The sequence below is a fragment of the Microcaecilia unicolor genome, chromosome 3 (assembly GCF_901765095.1).
Source record: "Microcaecilia unicolor chromosome 3, aMicUni1.1, whole genome shotgun sequence".
NCBI lineage: Eukaryota > Metazoa > Chordata > Amphibia > Gymnophiona > Siphonopidae > Microcaecilia > Microcaecilia unicolor.
In genome coordinates this window covers 482,461,231-482,483,874 of record NC_044033.1, presented here as the reverse complement: position 1 = coordinate 482,483,874, position 22,644 = coordinate 482,461,231, and the positions used below count along the sequence as shown (strand labels likewise).

At 41.8% G+C, this 22,644-nt stretch overlaps 1 protein-coding gene across 1 annotated transcript in view; it reads left to right on the top strand.

Moving 5' to 3' along the window:
- Positions 1 to 21,848, top strand: part of TMEM30A (transmembrane protein 30A) — a 41,867-nt gene extending 20,019 nt beyond the window's left edge. Inside the window, exons 2-7 of the mRNA XM_030199048.1 lie at positions 2,632 to 2,748; positions 3,847 to 3,954; positions 8,383 to 8,470; positions 11,694 to 11,837; positions 18,288 to 18,494; positions 21,227 to 21,848. Coding sequence (XP_030054908.1) covers positions 2,632 to 2,748; positions 3,847 to 3,954; positions 8,383 to 8,470; positions 11,694 to 11,837; positions 18,288 to 18,494; positions 21,227 to 21,420 — 858 coding nt within the window. The 3' untranslated portion in view covers positions 21,421 to 21,848. The remainder of the gene's footprint in view (positions 1 to 2,631; positions 2,749 to 3,846; positions 3,955 to 8,382; positions 8,471 to 11,693; positions 11,838 to 18,287; positions 18,495 to 21,226) is intronic.
- Positions 21,849 to 22,644: the final 796 nt, after the last annotated feature.

Sequence of the window (22,644 nt, the reverse complement as noted above, 5' to 3'; positions counted from 1 at the left end):
AACGTTTCTTCTTTCTGTTCCTTTCAGTGCCTTTGAGCCACACTGTTTTCACAATCTTGCACAGAATGTGACAGTTTAGACACTGTGCAGTTCAAACTTACTGAGATCCATGCTGTGGCAGATTAAAACAGAGTATTTGGAGAAGGTGGGCGAGGAGTCAGTAACACCCACTTATGGTCAGTTAGTACGGTCTCCCACTGGCTCATGGGCCTTACAATGAAGAACATTGCTTTGTAGAAATATTTTATAAGAGAGTCACTATAAGAAGGTGGGGATATAATTAGAAGAAATTAGGTCAGACAGTAATTAATAGCTGCTTCTCATGAGTTGCCCAGAATTCAGGGCTGCAACCATTCGATCATACCTTCCCACAAAGGAAATTAGATTTGAAGTATCACAGTGGAATGCCATCAGGCAATATAAATATAAGGTGTGTAATGTAAAAGTCATGTTTCACATGTGTACTTGGTCACATGTCTTCTGTGGTAACTAATATATATATATATATATATATATATATATATATATATATATATATAATATTATATTATAGTGCAATCTGGGGGGACCAAAGAAATACATGCAGTTAACCGGAGCGTGCACTTAACCGTTGTGACCCAAAGAAGCTTGACATCTGATAAACATACATACAGTGTACAGTCTCCGTTGACTGACGTTATACAGTCTCCGTTAACTGACATTAGGCTTACTTGAAGTAATCAGTCATAGTCCTCTGTACACTCTTGTGTCTGTGAGTTCCATAGACTACGTCTGCCAGACGGTAAAAACTGTCTTCCTTGTCATCAAGCAGATGAAGCCATTACGTATGGGTTGTGTCCATCAACCAGCAGGGGGAGATAGAGAGCTCTCAACTTTTCACAGTGCCTCATGGCCAGCTAGCTCCACTGCCTCTTCAGTATTCTCTATCTCCCCAAGCAGGGTGGCTGCAGCTTCTTCGAGCTCCATCAAAAATCTGCCTGGGGGTGGCTCCTGGCTTGCCAGTTGTTAGCCGGGGTGTTAGAGGCTATAGCAGCTTCACTTTGAAGGCACATAGGTCAGCTCTTTCCCTGCCTTACCCATGCCCCGTGGATGTGGACATATTAGCTTGCTTTTCCCTGTCCTTTCCCACTCAGTGGATGCAGGCACATTGGTTCGCCTTTCCCTGCCTTTCCCACTTATCTGAGACTCCGGAGTGCTTTTATTTACCTCTTTTGCCTCTGCTTTTCTCACAGCGTTAAAAAATAAATAATTAAAGTTGCATCGCGCTTTAGCGCATCGGTCTTGGAAAAGAGGTTTTTTCCTTGAGATTCTTCTGCAGGACCGGAGCTATGATACTCATTCTAGTGAGGTAAGAGTGTTTTCTGACTCCTCCGGGGTGGGCCTGCGATCGGGACGGTTTTGGTGCGAACCGCCATTTTTGAATTTTACCGCCGTTTTCGGCGATGGCTGCGGAGACTGTAAAGCGGCTAATTCCCCTTCTGAGTGTGGAGTTAAGGTTCTACGTGTTTTACTGGACGGGAACTTAAGTATGGAAACTCGCATTAATTTCTTAGAACGAAGTTCTTTTCTTATGATGAAAAAGTTGAGGAGCATTTAGAAAATATTTACCAGAAGAATTGTTTAGATTGGTGGTACAGTCACTTATTCTCAGTAAGTTGAATTACTGTAAAATTATTTACTTGGGGTCTATCGAAACAGAAAAATCCAAACTATTCAAAAAGTGGCTGTTCATCTGATCTTTTCTCTTAAAAAATATGATCATATCACTGCATTTTTTATTAAGCTGCATTGGCTTCCAGTTGAAGCTAGAGTACTCTTTAATTTGGGGTGCTTACTATATAAGATCCTTTTTTGTTTAAGCCCTCGATTAGCTTTCTTTAGTATGTTATTCTGATTCAGATTTACGATATATTCGCAAACAATCTTTTTTTTTTTTTTTCCCTCCTTCCCTAATCCTCGGGGAATTATTTCAAAGGAAGTGTTTACTAGATTGTTTTCTTACCTGACTGCCTCTCTATGGCCAGTTTTGTCATCTATTGTAAGTAGCATGCCTAGTTATGCTACCTTTAAGAAAGCTTTAAAGATGTTGTTTTATAAACGTGTATTCTGTTATATTATGATTATTTACTGATCTTTGTTGTAACCCGCTGTGAACTATTTTTTGGTATAAGTGGGCTATAAATAAGTTAACTGTAACTGTCTTTGCCCTGATGGTAGCATATAATGAACTCGGTCACCAGTAGATACTCCTGCTTGTAACTTAGCAATCACTCTCATTTGAGATGTGTACAAACTGGTGGTGGTCATATGGGTAAGAAAAAATTGTGCTTTATAAATTTTGAACTCTGTGGAGACCATTAATCACTTTTGAATTTTTAGATTTATTACTCGCCTTTTCCAAATCCAAGCTGAAAGTGAGTCACATTCAGGTACATGAGTAATTTCACTGCCCAAATGGGCTCACAATATAAGTTGTACTTGAGGCAGTGGAGGATGAAGCGACTGCCAAAGATCTCAGTGGGGAAAAAGTGAGATTTAAACTCTGGCGTCCCTGATTAATAGCCTGTTTCTTCAGCTCCTAAGCTAATCATTTATTTCAGTCCTAACTCCTTTCTTTTCCTCTTGTTACAGATTGATTATACAGGAACAGACCCTTCGAGTCATTGCCACAAATGTTTAAATGCATCATGGAACTCTACACCATCATGTAATTGTACCATTTACTTCACTCTGGACAAATCATTTGAGGTACATTTATTGTAATTTTTCTTGAACTCAGAATTACATTTGCTGTCACTGGTCCTGAATCCTAAGAATAATAGAATATGCATGCTTTATGAAGGCAGCACAGTTTTGTTATAGTTTCAGGGCCATCTGTTGGAAATACATCTTTTCAAGGTATAGAGAGAGCCAGCATTTTGGTATGCAAACAAATGTTTTTCAGAGAAGGGGAAGTGGTAAGAATAGAGGACATGATTCTATGTTGCAAGGTGCAAGTTAGAAGTAACATTAGGAAATGTTTTTTCTCAGTGGTAGATGCCTGGAACACTCTCCGGTAGAGTTAGTGGGATCAAAAACAGTGATGAAGTTCAAAAGCACATGGAATAAACACTGTGGATCCCTGTATAGAAAGAGAATGAAATCAAAGTAAAACTTAAATGACCTTCACACCTTAATCAGAGCCTAGAGGGGTGTATTTTATTTTATTTGTATTTTGCTCACGCCTTTGTCAGTAGTAGCTCAAGGTGAGTTATATTCAGGTAGATTAGGTATTTCGCTGCCCCTAGAGGGCTCACAATCTAATTTTGTGCTGTGGCAATGGAGGCTTAAGTGACTTGCCCAAGATCACAAAGAACAGTAGTGGGATTTAAACAGGATACCCCTGGATGTCAGCCCTTATGCTCTTGCCACTAGGCTATTCCACTCCAATTTGCTGGTATGGCAGGTGCCACTCAGGCCACCTGACTAGATAGACTGAGGAGGATGGAATTAAATGATACGTTCATCAGGGCTTAGAGGGGTGTAACGTAGCTGATACAGCAGGTACAACTGTAGCCACCTGACTGGATGGACAAAAGAAGATAGAACTAAAAGCTTTAAAAAAACGTTCACATTTACGTCAAGGGTTAGAAAAGTGTAGCCTGGCTGTTGTAGTGGATGCAGCTCTGGCCATCTTGTTGAGCAGACTGGATGGAGCATGGAGCTCTTTTTCTGCCGTCATTTACTATGTTACTATGGTAGTTTATAAATAAAAAGATGATTAAGAAATAATAGCACAGAGTAATAGAAAAAAAGATTCTATCATTGGGATAGTATTGGATTATTTGGAATCTTTTTATATTACAGGGCAATGTGTACATGTACTATGGGTTGTCCAACTTTTATCAAAACCATCGTCGGTATGTGAAATCTCGTGATGACAGCCAGCTAAATGGTGATAAATCTTCCTTGAAAGTAAGTAGTTGATCTAGAACAGCAGTGATTCCTGCCGGTACCTTGTGAGTTCTTTTGTTTATTCAGATGATAAATGTGCATAGACTACAGACTCACACATTCACCCAGGAAATAGGATACGGATAGATACTTTTAATGTGATGCCAACAGAATAATCAACTTGCACAGCTTCTGGTTACAGGTGGATGGTGTTCATGGCAATCTTTAGCCTCCTGTGCACGAGAAGGGGGCATGAAGGGTCTGGACAGCAAAAACTTGTGGTTATATCCCCACAGGGCGAAGAGATGGAATATCGGAGCAAAAAGATAAAAGAAAAAGAAAAGAAAAAAAGCTCTAAAGAAGTTCCCCCTAAAAAATACCAGTCCATAGTGGTTATCCTTGCTTTGCCCAACTCAAAACAGGGCAGAGCCTGGATAGGGCAACCAATCAAATATCGGCAGCCCAAAACAGGGCAGAACAGCATAAAATGTATTGTACTGTTTTGGGACCTTGCCAGGTACTTGTAACCTGGATTAACCACTGTTAGAAACCTGGTCTTGATGGACCTTCGGTCTGTCCCAGTATGGCAACGCTTTTGTTTTTATGTTACAAATGCTGCAGCCTATTGGGTGGGTGCTGTTTTCATGCAGCGCAAGAGAGGCCTTTTGCAGCACTGAGTAATTAGATGAAGACCCCTTGTTTTGTGTTGCATCAGATCATGCAGCATAAGTTGCTATGTAGGAGTTGACAGGTTCATGCTATTCCTTTTTTTGTCTGTGAGATAAGGACCGTGCCTCAGAATGGTGGAGTACATGAGCTGAAACCCAGCAATTGGTCACGTTTAGCATTTTTATCTGTGAATGTCAGGAAGTCTCAAAACAAAAACTTGTAGAATAAACACCTTCTGCTAGTTCCAGGCCTATAGAAATAACAACCTGGAAAAAGATGACCACAATCGACCACCAGCTGGGCCCCAGACTGAGGTAGTTCCTTGAACAGTGTTCTTAATTCTAAAGGATTACTGGCCTGCAGTCTGGGATGCATCCAGGTTAGTTCCTTCTCCCAGTGATGTGGGTTTCTTCCAGTGTAATGCATGGATCCATGTAGACAAACCTTGACTCTTCACTGCAGTGATGGTTAGTAGCACTTGGTATGGATCCTTGCGCTTGTGAACCTTTACATGTACCCAGTCTCCTTGTTGCAGAGGATGATATGATTCTTCTGGTTCCTTAGTTAAGGCAATCTCTATCCCCAAGAACTGTTATTTTATATTGCATTCTAATATAGTGAGGTATACATCAGAGGCAAATAATACTGCCTAGCCTAGCATTCAGTGGCCAAAGTGCATATTTTCCTCTTCTGTCAGTTCTTGCCACTAACTAAAAGAAGCTATATAGGGTGATTTAAACAAGAAATTAGAAGAAAACAATATAAATTGTGAGGGAAAAAGCAAACAAGCTGGATACAACTTAGACTTGATGGACTATAAGAACAGCCATACTGAGTAAAACCAATGGTCCATCCAGCTCAATATCCTTCTTCCAACAGCGGCCAATACATGATACAAGATCCTATTTCAATAGTATCCTTCAAGTGTAATCCACACCGAGCCATGCACTCCTGGGTGATTGTTGGCCTCCCCCCCCCCCCCCACCATTTTAATTTAAGAGCTGTTGTATCACAAGTACTTGGCAGAAACACAATTAGTGGCATCATTCCAGCTACCAATCCCAGGGCAAGCAATGGCTTCCCCCATGTCCATCTCAATAACAGGCTATGGATGTTTCCTCCAGGAACTTGTCCAAACTGTTTACATAAGTACATAAGTATTGCCATACGGGGACAGACCGTAGGTCCATCAAGCTCAGCATCCTGTTTTCAACAGTGGCCAATCCAGGTCAAGATCCCAAAACAGTACAATACATTTTATGCTGCTTAGTCTAGAAATAAGCAGTGGATTTTCCCCGAGTCCATTTTAATAATGGTCTATGGACGTTTCCTTAATGAAGCCATCCAAACTTTTTAAAACCGCTAAGCTAACTGCTTTTACTACATTCTCTGGCAACGATTTGTTTTAAATTTATTACTTTGCAGCTTCATTATGTGCCCCCTAGCCCTAATATTTTTGGAAAGAGTAAACAATCGATTCACGTCTACCTATTTCACTCCACTCATTATTTTATAGACCTCTATCATATCTCCCCATAGCCGTCTTTTCTCAAAGCTGAAGAGCCCTAGCCGCTTTAGCCTTTCCTCATAGGGAAGTCGTCTCATCCCCTTTATCATTTTCGTCGCCCTTCTCTGTATCTTTTCTAATTTCCACTATATCTTTTTTTGAGATGCGGTGACCAGAATTGCACACAGTATTTGAAGTGTGTTCGCTCTATGGAGCGATACAAAGGCATTATAACATCCTCATTTCTGTTTTCCATTCCTTTCCTAATAATACCTAACATTCTCTTTGCTTTCTTAGTCGCCGCAGCACACTGAGCAGAGGGTTTCAACGTATCAATCGGTGACGCCTAGATCTCTTTCCTGGTCGGTGATACACTAACCGACGTTACCACATCCTTCAACAACGAGTTCCAGAGCTTAACTATTCTTTGAATGAAAAAGTATTTCCTCCTGTTTGTTTTAAAAGTATTCCCATGCAATTTCATTGACTATCCCCTGGTCTTTGTACTCCTTGAATGAGAGAAAAAAAACGATCCTCCTCCACCCGTTCCGTTCCACTCAAGATTTTGTAGACCTCAGTCATATCCCCTCCTCAGCTGTCTCTTTTCCAAGCTGAAGAGCCATAACCTCTTTAGCCTTTCCTCATACGGAGCAGTTTCATCCTTTCATTTTGGTCGCTCTTCTTTGAACCTTTTCTAATTCCGCTGTATCTTTTTTTTTTTTTTTTTTAGTAGGGCGACCAGAATTGCCTCCAAGGTGAGGTCGCACCATGGAGCGATAGAGGCACTATAATATTTTTGGTCCTATTTTGCATCCCTCTCCTAATTATTCCTAGCATCCTGTTTGATTTTTTTTGGCCACCGCTGCACATTGGGCAGAAGATTTCAACATCTTTTCTACGATGACATGTAGGCCTTTTTCTTGAGTGTTGACTCCTACAGTGGACCCTAGCATTAGATAACTTTGATTCGGATTATTCTTCCCAATGTACATCACTTTCAGTTTTTCTACATTAAATTTCATCTGCCATTTGGGTGCCCATTCCAGTTTCCTAAGGTCCTGCAATTTTTCACAATCCACATGCGTTTTGACAACTTTGAATTGTTTCATGTCATCTGCCAATTTAATCACCTCACTTGTCGTTCCTATTTCCAGATCATTTATAAATATGTTAAATAGCATCGGTCCCAGTACAGGTCCCTGTGGCACTCCACTATTCGCCCTACTCCACAGCAGAATATTGCCTCCTATCCCATAACTCTTTAATTTTCTCAGACGTCTCTCATGAGGAACTTTGTCAAAAGCTTTCTGAAAATTTAGTTACACTACATCAACTGGCTCACCTTTAGCCACACGTTTGTTCATGCCTTCAAAGAAATTAAGCAAATTGGTTAGGCAAAACCTCCCAAGGCTGAATCCATGCATTAAACCATGTTTGTCTATGTAATTTTATTCTTTATAATAGTTTCAACTATTTTGCTTGGCACTGACGTCAGGCTTACTGGTCTGTAATCGGCGTCTCTCTATCAGGATTCCCTAAAGATCCTATTTCAATAGTATCCTTCAAGTATAATCCACACCGAGCCATGCACTCCTGGGTGATTGTTGGCCTCCCCCCCCCCCCCCCCATTTTAATTTAAGAGCTGTTGTATCTCCTTTTTAAGTGGTAGTGCCAGCAGCCTGGTTCCATTTTGGTTTAGGTGGAACCCATCCTTTCAGAACAGGCTCCCCTCACCCAGAATGTTGCCCAGTTTGTAACAAATCTAATTCCCTTATCCCTGCACCGTCTCAACCTCGCATTGAGACTTTGGTGCTCTGCCTGTCTCTTCAGTTCTGCGTATTGAGAAAAGGGGTGAGAAGAACTGGAAAGATGTTTAATCATTTGCTATCACTTAAAATTTGCTGCACGAGTTTTACGTTTTTTGACAAACAATTATAGCATTTGTTACTATAGAAATGCTTTGGAGAAAAATATTTTTGGTCAGTTGTGTTGTGCTTGAACTTGATTTAAGCCACATTTGTCAAATGAATATGAACATGATAAAAAACATATTTTGAGTTTTGTTTCCTTATTCAGGCCCCCTTTCACAAAGCCACGCTAGCTGTTGGCAGTGCGGTAATGCCTGCACAGCCTGTTCACTTTGAATGGACTGTATCGGCATTGCCGCATGGCAGCTGCTAGCTCAGCTTTGTAAAAGGGGGCCTCAGTTAAGTTCCTGACAACATTTTCTAGAAATGTGATGTGATTTTTTTTCTTCTTTATCTGTAAATCAGAATCCAAGTAAGGAATGTGATCCATATCGTACTAATGATAAGCTGCCCATTGCCCCATGTGGAGCTATTGCCAACAGCATGTTCAATGGTAAGGTCTTTATTTAACCTGGTGTTCTTGCTACAGTATCTTGGGTTTTATTTGAAACTGAAATGTAGATGGATTTTGTAGTGGATAAGGATTAAGTTCCATCTACTAAGCCTCTTTTCCTTTCCTGTTGCAATACCACAGAGCAGACTGGATACCTGTCAAGGGCGTTGTTGGAACTAGATACACAGGGTCCATGCCTTAATCTCTTTTCTGTGTTGATGGGTCCAGAACCTTGTAGAGGAAGCTGGTTCTGGCAGAAAATCCCATGGTGGAAGGTAATCTCCAGTCCCTACTGGCTGATTACCCTGGGGAGCCAGTTTTCAAGTCTCCCATTGGATGTTGACTGCACTGTGTATACCATTGGGAGAGCTAGGAGGGAGAAAGGAGAATGTGTGGTGGACAGAAAAGGACATTGTGGGGGGGGGGGGGGGATATGATGTGGAGGGGGGAAGAAGGAGCATGCAACCCACACAACATGTCTTAAGCCCCCACAAATCAACTCCCCCTATACACTCCCAACACACCTCCATTCCACACCTGCACACAAACCTTCTGCAAATCTATGTTGAAAAGTGAGTAGGAGTGAGTGAGTGTCAGGGAAGAGCATGTGGAAAGGAGAAGAGGGGAGCAGAGAGAGTATGGTGTATTATTGGATAAATGTAGAGAGCATTGGGATTAAATGATTGGGGAATTGAGGATGGGAGAAGGGAGGGTGGAATAATGAGGATTAGCAAATAGAAGGGTGGGGAGTTGATTGAATAATAAAGAGAGGAGGGAGAGAAGAGTGTACTGATAGACTTGCCCATCTGTGTTCCTAAAAAATTTGAAAAGAGGGATAAGTGTGCTGGCAGGTTTGTTATGTTGCTATGCAGTTGGTCGTACTGGTGACTCGACTCTGGAAAGATACACATTATGATTTTCCAGGAGAAAAAAAAGCGCAAAAATTCAAATTTCCCTAAGAAACAAAGCCACGAGAGGGAATAAACAACAAAAACAAAAAAAGAAACAGTAGAAAGTAACAGCACAAAAAAAATAAATAAAAGCACAAAGGGTATCTGGGATAGGGATAGCAGAATTTTATTCTAAGACCTGACATAAACAGTGTTTCGGAATAAGCGCCTGTATCAGAGGTCTGTAAAAGATGACTCAAAAAAACAACATAAAATAAAACCCTTACGTTTTATATATATAGTCGGAACATGTTATGTTTGAACAATGCAATAATTCCAAATGTGACTGAAGTGAAAAAAACTTCATGTGAATATAACTTAACATATTCAACTGGAATTTTTTGCAGTAAAGTTTAACATAGTGCAATAAAGTGTTTGAACATATGAAAGTAGGAAAGAGCCATTTGTGACCAACATTCTGTAACATGTTTAAAAAAAAAAAAAAAAAAAAGAATGTTTGTATAGTTAAGCTAATTCTCACAAATGTAATACAGTTCACTCAATACAAGAATGCTGTCCAAAAGCAAAATTGCAGCAGCAATCCTGAAAATTAAGATAAAAGTACATCTAAGGGTCCAAAAATTATAAAAACTGTACATAATAAAGAGCTGCATACCTAGTGCATCAGTTAACTTCAAATTGGCTATAAAGACACTACAAGAAAACCTTTAAATATATATGCACACTTTATTACATCAGATCCAATGTTCTGCAAAAAGATAAAAAAACAAAATATACTCAACCTATAACACAGGCTGGCAGACCAAGGGGCTTGTTTTCAAAGCACTCAGACTTACATAGTTCCATATGTTAATATATATATGTTAATATATATATTATATATATATATGTTAATATATAATTTTGTAAGTCTAAGTGCTTTGAAAATATACCTCCAAACCTGCCAGACCAAAACAGCAGTACCCACCAAAACTCAAACAAACTACTAATAATATGAAAAGCCAACACTACAAATATTACAACATATGCTACAGAACACCAATCTTGGCAAAGCATGGACATGTCGGGGCATCTGAGTGTGGACCCTGGGACCACCTTCATCAAGGTCTGCTTCTTGTTTTTTGTTCCACATTAGAAGAAAGGACGACAGGAAAGGAAAGACATGCTTTAAATAGTTAATGTTTATTAATAGACAAATCTTTTTTCAGAGTTTGAGAAGCTGTAGAGCTAGAGGGCATGAACTGAAGTTGTAAAGAGGTAAACCTAAGAGTCACATCAGGAAATATAGTTTACGGAGAGGGTGGTGGATGCCTGGAATACCTTCCTGGTGGGGGTGGCAATAACAAAAACAGTGATGGAATTCAAAAAGATATGGGATAAACACGGAGGATCCCTATACAGCAAAGAGGCTGGAATCAAAGCAAAACTAAAACCTACCAACTTTTACTATGTTACTATTTTATTGTTTAGACAAAAAATGGGACAATGCCACTACGTTTGAAACAAATGAAATTTTACCATCCAAAGTGGCTCAATCAATTAACAGTTGCTATTCAACTTTTTTTATTCAACTTTTTTTTATATATGTAAAAATGAGGAGGAAAAAAGCCTCTGTATTCCCGTTTCAGTACATACTTGTGTCTGTTAAACCGGGATGGAATCTTCATAGGCTAAAAAAACCTCCTTATACCTTTAATCAACAAAACACATCAAACACATCACTTTTGACGAACACTTATCTTTAGTGCCGTCCTTGCAGTTGCAATATAGCTTCACTCTGATATACCGACGGGGTCCCGTTTCGCCGTACAGGCTTTCTCAAGGGAAACATCTCATGCTGCGATGTGAATCTGCTTGCTAAGCCCTGCCATGCTCATTATCAGAGACATGCTGCAGTCCTGTCACTTGGGTTCCAGATATGTCATTAATCAACAATACCGCAGCTTTCCTTTGTTGATTAATGACATATCTGGAACCCAAGTGACAGAACTGCAGCATGTCTCTGATAATGAGCACGGCAGGGCTTAGCAAGCAGATTCACATCGCAGCATGAGATGTTTCCCTTGAGAAAGCCTGTACGGCGAAACGGGATCCCGTCGGCATATATATATTGACCTGTTTCACTGTTTCAAAAACATAGCCAAGCATCAAGGAAAAATGGCTGGATCATATGTTGCTTTTAGCACCATGCATAGTTTTGAATTCTTGTGTGATTTTTGTGAAGGTACCAAACACATTTTAAAAAGCTGATGCCATTGTGTCTTTATATGCTGTACTTTGTCCTCTGGTTCATAGTTTATTTTCTCTTTCAGATACATTGCAGTTATTTCGTATTGTTAATGGTAGTAAAACACCCATTACATTGATTAAGAAGGGCATTGCTTGGTGGACGGATAAAAACGTGAAGTTCAGAAATCCAACTGAAAATCTAACTGATTTGAAAACTGCTTTTCAAGGTAAAATACCTGAAAATTAAACAGTTGCTTCTCAAAGTATATTGAAACAATTGACCTGAAAATTTAGAAGTTAGCCATTGTGCATTCAGAATGGAAAAGGAACGTGTATTTCCTTGCCTAAAATGTTCCAGACTTTACAATATTAATTTGACCTTTTATCCTTTTTTTTAAAATAATGAATGGCTGCTATTTGTCTGCATTACAGTGTCTAGACTCTAACATATATTGTCACGCACAAGGCACTGAACAGGAAGGACCCAAAGATTTGCAGGCCAACAGATGCACTTTAACTCCCATAAAACACTGGAGGGCAGTTGGCAGACAGTTTAACATTGCAGTACTCAGGACAAAAGATAGAGAGGCTAAAAGCAGATATGTTAACAGTGCCCCCTTTCCAGGGAAAGCAATTTATTTACTCAGGCATTCAGGACTTCGCAGGGTACATAAAAGGCATTTTTGTTCAAAAGCTACTCCAGCATTCAAAACAATTACAGCAGCAAAAGAAACTCCCCAAAAAACAGCAGGTTGGGGGAAAATAGAGTTGGCTAGAATTGCAAAGTGGCTCTGTCAAATAAAGAAGTTCCGGTTCCAAACCCAAATGTCCAGCTTTCAAACTTGGACGCTTTGGTGGCAGCAGTGACCAAGAAGATGACTTTACATGTGGAGGAAGGCATAGCCCTTAAGGATGTGCAGGATCGCAAGCTGGAGCCTTCGCTGAAACTTTTTTTTGAAGTTTCCGCTCTTGCCCTTCAGGTGGCGGTCTGTTGCTCTTATGTGGCTATAGCTTGTTTGTCGTGGGTTCAGCAGGCCACTGATTTGGCTCTTGGTGGATGCTTTGTATGGTCTCATCTGTGCTTCAGCCAAACGGATATCTTTGATGGTCATGGGCCGTTGCTTGTTATGGTTGTGCTACTGGGCTGCAGATGCAGCTTCTAAACAGCACCTGGTTATGCTTCCATTTAAAGGCCAGCTTCTATTCAATCATGATCTGGAGAAGTTGGTTAAGGATCTTGCAGATTCCAAGTCTCAACATCTGCGTGAGGATAAGCCTCTTACTTCTTTCAAGCCTGGACAGTCGCAGCAATTTAAGGACATTATGCATTATCACCCGGGTAAATCCTCCTTTTCTTCCAGATCCTGCTTTCAACAGAAACAGTCTTTTTGCGCAGACAGGTGCTCATCCGCTTAGCTGACCAGAGCCCGCTCCTCGACCCTCACAATGATAGGGTCGTGGCTCACTTATTGGTTCAGATAGGGGGATGGCTGTCCTGTTGTTGTTGTTGTTGTTTTTTTTTTTTTTTTGGAGGAGTGGGCCGAGCTTACTATGAACCAGTGAGTCTTGGATCTTATTCGAGAGGTTGCAAATTAAAATTCTCCTCTCCCGTCAGATTTTTTTTTTCTTGGAGTCCCTGTGCTTGGCTGGTGCCAGGTGGGCAGCCGTACGGTCCACAGTGCAGTGGTTGCAATAGTTGGAGGTGGTGGTTCCCTTGCCTCGGCAGGAATGGGGACAGGGTCACTTCGCCATCTACTTTGTGGTGCCAAAGAAAGAGGACTTCTTTCGTCTGGTTTTGTACTTGAGGAGGGGTCAGCAAGTTTCTCAAGTTCAAGCATTTCCATATGGAGACATTACGGTTAGTCATAGCTGCGGTACAACCAGGGGGAGTTCCTCACGACTCTGGATCTCATGGAGGCGTATCTGCGCATTCCTGTTTGGCCTCTGCATCAGCGTTTCCTTTGCGTCGCAAATCCTGAGACATAATTTTCATTTCCAGGCTCTACCTTTTTGGGCTACCCACAATGCCACGCACCTTTTCCAAAGTGATGATGGTGGTGGCCGCTTTGCGGAAGGAGGGAATAAGGGTGCATCTATATCTGGGTGGTAACTCTGCTTCAGTCTTTGGAGTGGATCATCGATTTTTCAAAGAGTCATTTTCCCTCTCAAATTCTGGAATATCTGGGAGTTCTTTTTGACATGGCTCAAGGCAGAGTAGTGTTAACGTAGCAGAGGTGTCTCAAAGTTACAGCGACAGATTTGGCTATTAATGCAGCCTTTGGCCCCCCGAGTCTGGGATTATGTCCAGGTTTTGGAGTCTATGGTGGTGACACTGGAGGTTGTGCTCTTAGTGCTGGCCCACACGAGGCCTCTGCAGCAATCCCTATTGAGTCGATAATCTCTGGTATCTGAGGACTACCAGCGACTCCTCCCTTAGCAGCCGCAGACACGCTGCAGCATCAGTGTGATAATAGGGGCCCCTCTGGCAGTTCTGACGTGGATGGTGGTCATGACCAATGCCAGTATCCAGGTTTGGGCTGCACATTGTTGCTCTCAGTACGCACAGGATCTCTGGTCCGCGACTGTGATGCTCTGACCCATAAACAGCTTGGAACTCTGGACCGTATGCAAAGCGTTGATAGCTTTTGGGTGCTCATGGAAAGCACACCAGTTTGTGTTCTCTCCACCAACACGATAGTGGTGGCATATGTCAACAAACAAGGGAGAAGAAGTCCCTCTTTAACATTGGAGGTGCACTTGGTTCTGCAGTGGGAGAGTCTCACCTAACGCAGTTGTCGACAGCGCACATTGCAGGAACTCTGTTCAAGCCGATTATTTCAGCCAGAATACAGTGGATTCGGGGGATTGGGAGCTTGTGGTGCAGGTCTTTCGGGTGATCACCTGTCTGTGGGGAACTCCTATGTTGGATTTAATAGTGACTTGGTGCAACGTCAGAGCTTCACGGTTCTTCAGCAGAAGAAGGGAAAGTGACTCCAAGAACATCAATGTCCTTCTCCGGGCTTCTATATGTCTTTCCCCTGTGGCCGATGATTGGCAGGGTTTTACATTGCATTCGTTTTCACAAAGGCCTAGTGATTCTGATCGCTCTAGATTGGCCCAGGAGACCATGGTACACGGATCTAGTCCAGCGCCTAGTGGACAAGCCGTCTCTGCTTCCCACAGAATCCGGCCTTCTCTGCCAGGGACCTCTTCTGATGGCGGATCCATCCACCTATGGTCTTATAGCATGGCTCTTGAGATGTTGCAGTTGAGATGTAAAGAGTGCCTAGAGTCTGTGATTATGACTTTGCTTCAGGTGAAAAAGCATTCCACTTCAGTGACCTACCTTTAAGTATGGAGGCTTTTTGAGGCACGGTGAGACAAGAGAGCTGTCTCTCCTTTCCCTGCATCCGTGCCTCTTATTGAGGTGTTCTTGCAAGCTGGTTTGCAGAGAGTCAAATGGCAGCTACGTCTTGCAAGGTTCCGCGTTAGGAGTTACGGATCAAGAAAGGGATCTGGGTGTCGTCGTCGATGATACGCTGAAACCTTCTGCTCAGTGTGCTGCTGCGGCTAGGAAAGCGAATAGAATGTTGGGTGTTATTAGGAAGGGTATGGAGTCCAGGTGTGCGGATGTTATAATGCCGTTGTATCGCTCCATGGTGCGACCGCACCTGGAGTATTGTGTTCAGTACTGGTCTCCGTATCTCAAAAAAGATATAGTAGAATTGGAAAAGGTACAGCGAAGGGCGACGAAAATGATAGTGGGGATGGGACGACTTTCCTATGAAGAGAGGCTGAGAAGGCTAGGGCTTTTCAGCTTGGAGAAGAGACGGCTGAGGGGAGATATGATAGAAGTGTATAAAATAATGAGTGGAATGGATCGGGTGGATGTGAAGCGACTGTTCACGCTATCCAAAAATACTAGGACTAGAGGGCATGAGTTGAAGCTACAGTGTGGTAAATTTAAAACGAATCGGAGAAAATTTTTCTTCACCCAACGTGTAATTAGACTCTGGAATTCGTTGCCGGAGAACGTGGTACGGGCGGTTAGCTTGACGGAGTTTAAAAAGGGGTTAGATAGATTCCTAAAGGACAAGTCCATAGACCGCTATTAAATGGACTTGGAAAAATTCCGCATTTTTAGGTATACCTTGTCTGGAATGTTTTTACGTTTGGGGAGCGTGCCAGGTGCCCTTGACCTGGATTGGCCACTGTCGGTGACAGGATGCTGGGCTAGATGGACCTTTGGTCTTTCCCAGTATGGCACTACTTATGTACTTATGGCAGCCCTTGCGTCTTTTCTCGGACGCCTTTCTGGCTCTTTGTTGGCTTCCCATCTGGTCGTCATGCATTTCCTTAAATGGGCTTCCAACCTTAGGCCTCTGGTGGTTCATCCGTGTCCGGAATGGAATCTTAACTTGGTTCTTCAGGCAATGCAGAAATCTTCGTTAGAGTCATTGCATAAAGCGACGATTAAGGATCTCACTTCGAAAGCGGTTTTTTCTAGTGGCTATTTCGTCAGCTCAGAGAGTCTCCAAACTCCAGGCTCTCTCTTGCAGAGATCAGTTTCTCAAGTTTTCTGATGGGGTTACCGTGCGTATGGTTCCTTCATTTCTGTTTTTATGACGTAGTTGGAGCATGTGTCCAGAATGCAGAAGGCAGAGGAGAATTTTCTTACCGCTTGTGTTACTATCTCATCGGTGGGCTGTGTGAAGACTGTCCATATTCTGTCCGCTGGAGATTCTTCTGGAGGGTAATCAAGTTTGTCTATAAGGGTTTCAAAGTTAGTATCATCCTGTAGGAGACTCTTCCTTAAGTTGAGGATCTTATCAGTGGTTTGTTGTTTACAAACTTGTATAGTTTCTTCATGTGTCTGTAGTGTGAGCCAACATGTTCTTTGTAGAACTTTCTTTTAGCCTATCTTTTTGATCTTGTACCTGTTTTGCACTTCCCTCCACATGGCTCTGTTTCATTTATGTTTTTCGTCCCTGAGCACTCTTTTGCAGTGGATTTTTAACTCTTTCCATTCTTCATTGTACCATGGGACTGCTTTATGTCTTTGTCTGATTTTTGTTATCTTGGGGGCTATTTTCTATAGTACAGTAGTGCTTCTTTTGTCCCATTCTGATAAGAATGCTTCAGAGTTAGTTGTTGGTAACCACCACTGACTTTCATATATAGCTGTCCAGAATTTTGTTGCATCAACCTTTCCTTGTGATTTATATGGCGTACATATTGGTGTTGGCCGGGTCCCATGTTCTCGCCAGTAGAGGGTCATGTGCAACCTGAAGTGGTAGGACCATGATGTTTCTGTCCAGTTCAGGTTCTGTATTTTGAAGTCATTGTCCAGTGAGAATCTGTATGCTAGTAGGTCTAAGGCATAGCCTTTCATGTGGGTTGAGGTCATTGGTGGTGGTTGAAAGTCCCATAGCTGAAGGAATTCATCACAGTCTTTGCTGTCTGTGCTTTGATATTCTAAGTGTGGATTGATATCTCCTATTACCATTGCATTGGAGTTGGCTACACATGTGTTTGAGATGGATTCCATGAAGTTTGTGTGGGCCACGTTCCAGTTCCCTGTGGGCCTTTAGAACAAGATGCAGCACAGTTGGTGTGTAGAAATGTGTCCCTAATTCTGATTGTGGCAATTTCCAGCTGTGTTGTTACAATTCCACCATGATTTCCACTGTTAAAAAGGATCCATAGATTAGTGCAGTGCCTCGCCTCTTTTCCTGTTTCTGGTCCTGTGCAAGATTTTATAGCCTGGGGACATAGATCTAAGATAATTGGGTCTTCTCTGTCATAGATCCACGTTTAGGAATACCAGTTTAGTTTACTGTTGATCTGGCATTGATGTATCTCACTGGCATTGGTAGTAATTGTCCTCTGTTGGAGCAAATATGGTACTTTTCAATATTTGATGTTCATTTGAGCTTCTGGGTTGGGTTCCTTTTTCTCCTCTGTTGTATTTGGACCTTTATTGAGTGATTTCCATTGTTTAAATTGCCCTGCGTGTCTGCTTGGACTTTACCTGGGTAGGAGGTGGCGCTTCTTGCTGGGTGACTCAGGTTGCACAATATTGGTATTCTGTTGTTTTCACCATGTCGGGCATGGGCACCTTTGGTGGTTAGTAGCATTAGGGTTGATAGCCCTACTAGATGTCTTGTGATGTGCATTTTGCCCCTTTAGTGTACGAGAGAAGTTGGTGTGTTCCCTGGTCCATGTTATTTTAGAAGGAAAGTGTAACATAGCATAGCAGTTTAATAATACAACACATCTTTCTACTAATGTGCCTGAAGTGCATTACAATTCAATAATATTTAATAATTAAAACTTACCACATTATGTAGTTTAGCCTACAGTTACATAGATTTAACAGATTTAATTGTACACCAGTAGAGAGAACCTTGTGCTTTTAAACTCAAAGGTGTCTTTCTTTTAATCTGCATTCTCCTTGTGATATCAGGATATAATCAACACCCAAAAATTAATTTCTAGGGGATAGGAAATTGATACAAGGGGGGGTGGGGAAATCCCTGGGTGGCTGGCAGGCAAGCGAACATATATGGGACGGGTCAGATCCATAGCATTAATTCTTGTGTAATTGGAAACTCGAGAGGAAGCTGCTATGTCAAAATCAATAAATGAAAGAAAGCTTTAACACTTACTCATTTTAGGTACAACAAAGCCTGTGAATTGGCGAAATTCTGTATATGAGCTAGATACTCAAGATCCAGAAAACAACGGGTTCACCAATGAGGATTTCATTGTGTGGATGCGCACTGCAGCACTGCCCACTTTCCGGAAGCTCTATCGACGGATAGAAAAGCAATCGGAGATGCCCACCTTGCCATATGGAAATTATTCTCTTGAAGTTACGTACAGTATCCTTTCTTGACCTATCTTTGTATTAAATGGTGATGCTTTTCATGGAGCTGTCTCTCAGAGCAATTTCAAATCTGCACTGAAGGGGGTTGCCTTCTGATAGTTGTTCTGCTTTGCAGTTGGTTTCAGAGGTGGATGGAAGCCTGTTAAAGGGTTGTCCATCTATGTAGGTACCCTAGGCTTATGAGGCTTCATTTATTTAATTATTAAATATAAAGAAAAAGTTCAGAGTTACTTGACCAATATCTGGAAAGTAGAGCAATTAGATATAGTTTGTTTGATTTGCTCTGCAGCATTTTTTGGGTTAGTTTTTAAACATCCATGACCGATTTTAAACTCTTAACCATGCAGCCACTCCTTTTAGCTTTTTTACCACTTATCTCATTTTACCACAATTGCATATTTCACTAGACTTCATTCCAGTTATTAAGTTAAGTATATCATGCTATAATCTCTATCGTCTCAAGTGGCCACAACACACTTAACTTTCATACCAAGTCCTGCAATCCGCTAAGGACTAAATCTAAACTAGGTCCCCCTCTTGTCGCTTTGTGAACCATCTATTCCATGAAGCAGTCATTTATTTCATCTAGGAAACTTTACCTCCTAGCATTTCCTGATGACACATGTATCCAGTCAGAAATGGAGTAACTGAAATGACATACAATGTTGCCAGGTTTGTTAGCTTCTCTAATTTTATGTTTAAAACCCTTAACTGCTCCATCGTGCCAGGGATGGCCAAATTTCAAGGGGGGTATCGGGCAGAGCAAAGGCTTGGATGTGCTCTGAGAAACGTCCATTTTGGGTGCCCTTAACTGCTCCATCGCAGGGATGGCCAAATTTCAAGGGGGGGGGGGGGGGGGGGGGGGTTGGAGGCGTAGCGAAGGTGGGACTTGAGCGCCTAACACTTCATCCGTAATCTAAAAAAAAAAAAAGGACGTCCCTGACGAGCACTTGCACGTTTTCACCCGGGTCTCTCTCTCTCAACTCAGTTCAACACGTGCAGGAGATTTGCTCAAGTTGTATGTAGTGAGTCTTCCAGGCACTGCCAGACCTTGGTATCCACAGAAGAGTGCTAAAATTGTCAAGGCACACCATCCCACAAATATTCCACATACCCCCCCCCCCCCCCCACCACACACACACACTTGTAACCCAGTATCTTCCATCTCTTTTCTTTCCACAACACAGTATCTCTCTTTCTCTCCACCCCACTCTTATAGCCAAACATCTTTCCTATTTGTAGCCTTGCATCTTCCCAACCCCCTATCATTTTCTTCTCCTTCCCTTCTTAATAGGCATCTCCTCCTCCTTTCCCCTCCCCCATCAGCATCTCCCTCTCTTTCCCATAGCATGTGAAAAAGTGTGACAAGAGGATCCTGGCTAGTGTATCTAAGTACTAGAACACTGCCTGATGTGCTTAAAAAAAAAAAAAACTTTTAAAGATGCTTTTATATTGTTATATTGTGCAGACAGTAATCATTAGATGCAGAGACCAAAGTCCGGTCCCCCCCCCCCCCCCAACTGCCTCTCTTCCGACACATCTGTCATGTCACCTTCCCCCTTGATAACCCCTTGACAGCATCTCTGTTAGTCACCCTCCCTGGAGCCTCCCTGAGGGCAAGGAATCTTGGTGCAGCTAACAGCAGCTTTCCAAGTAATCCTTCTGGCCCCTCCTCAGCCAGCAACCAGGCATCTCCCTTTATCTCTCTTGACTTCCTCCCTGTACTTTTTACATTTTCTTCTGTAGCAGTCAGCAACGGGCAGCGATTCAGACAGCCTGCTCGCGCCAACCCCAGAGTCGTCTTTGTGATGTAATTTCCCGCTTCTCCATAGGCGGGAAGCGTCGAATAAGACTCTGGGATTGGCATGAGCAGGCTGTCTGAATCACTGCCGCTGACCACTACAAAAGAAATTTTCAAAGGTACAGGGGGAAGGTAAAGGGGGTCAAGAGAGACAAAGGGAGATGCCCGGTTGCTACCTGGGGAGGGGACAGGAGGGGGAGAAATCTGCAAGCATTCCGGCACAAATTATTAAGCCATGCTACTAAAATGACTCCAAATTCCCATGGCACACCAGCTGAAAAACGCAGTTCTAAAATCTTATCTAGATGCTTTTAAGATCTCACTTTTGCACCAGGCAAGTAAGTGACCAAGTGATCCTGTCCACCAGCTGCCCAGCTGTCTGCACACCTAAGGAAAGCAAAAGGTGGAGAAATGTTCATATTTTTAAGTGATTACGGAACTTTTGCTCTGTTTGTATTTAGCAAAGGAGAAATGTTTCCCTATAGTAATACTTGCAGATACTATTAGTATAGTCATGCTTGGATTTAGACATAATTTGCCTTTTTTGGATTCAAGCACATTTGTTTCATATGCTGTGCAAGCTGCTTCAAAATAGCATCTATACATCGCATGTGATCTGTGTATACTAATCCATTATTGAAAGTGATTTGATAACTGCATGCAGACTTTGCACATCTGCTCTAAACCTTTGTTCATATTGATTAAGTTCAGTGTATTTATGTCCTACCTATTAAGGTACAGTGCCTTGAATGTTTTGCACTGGTTATATTGAGACTTGTGTAAATACTCATCTATCCCCCACCCCCCCCCCACACCTAATAAGGTGATTGTGATGGAGAGCTTTCAGAATGCTTGAGCAGGGATGAGTTGTATAGCTGTGCACAGCACTGAGTACTAGAATGCTTGTTTTCCTATACACTGTTCAGATTACCCTGTACACAGCTTTGATGGCCGAAAGCGGATGATCCTGAGCACCATCTCTTGGATGGGAGGGAGAAACCCCTTCCTGGGAATTGCATACATTACTGTTGGCTCAATTTGCTTCTTTCTGGGCGTTGTACTACTCATCATTCATCATAAATATGGAAACCGCAGCAATAATGCTGACATTCCTAACTAATCATTTGTGCACATGCATCAAGGCAAGTCCAGAATGGACCCAACAATTGTACGCTAGAATGCTTGCTTGCTCCATGTGTTGTGTCCGATGTCCAGACAAGAAAAGTGTGCACAGATTATTTTTAAATGCTATGTTCCTTCACTGTGGATTTGCTTGTAAAAGAAGCATAAGAAATTAATTATCATCACTATTGGAATAACTATAGTAGCTTTCTAATGTTTGTTGGCCTCCTGTCACAGATACAGCATAGTTTCCCAGCCACCTCTTGCAGCTCTCCCTTTTTGTATTTTCTGTTGTAATGGTTTCTCTAATTCTGGTCATACATATTTATAAAGAAATGAGATGTAAAAACATTTATGGTTGGCAACAGGCTAGTCCTGGATTGGGTGAAGGCTTTGTGGTGAAAGATAAAATGCAGAATACTTGAATTCGTCCAATGTTGGTGTTTTGTACTGTTCAGCAGATTGAAAGTGTTGAGCGTCTTCAATGCCTATCACTGTAAAATACTGTCATGTGCTAAGCATATCCTTGACGTCAAAACTGTTCATGTAGACTTTCTGTAGGAATGTACAATATACGCCCCCTAAGTTTTTAAGATGTGAGCCTGCATGTCCCAAAGGTACCGGGGAATCAATTTTAAAAACCTTATTCTATTTATTATGATTTACTAACTGAACTCCCACTACTTTGAATTTGTTATTTTCACAGTGCCGGCAAAGTGTCTGTACCTTGTCCGGCCCACATATGGGGTTGCATCAGATATAGCCAAAGCTCCAGAACTGTCTGTGGTTTGTTGATCAGGTGAGGAAATGGAGAACAAAGGCTTGATTTGATATTGGTCTGGAGAGTCCAGGGAAACTGCTCTCTGGCTCACTCAGAGTGTAACAAAGTCTTGATTTGATTTATTCTGTTCTTGCTTAGAGAAAGTATTTTCATCCAATAATCCTCCTCAATCAAGTATATTGATGATTTTATCTTTATCTTTTTTTCTTAGATTTTTTATTTATGTTATAAAAAGGAAGGAAAAGGTCTCATCTGACTCCTATTTGAGGCTAAACGCCTTAATATCCTGGAGTTCAAATTGTCATCATTGGCTAAAAAAACCTTCCACCCTTCCTTAATACATTTTATTTCAATATTCAAAAACAACGAGCAGCTGCTTAGCTTTTAGCTCGTCTCACTTTGCTGGATCTCAATCCCATAATGCTATTCCACTGCCGACCA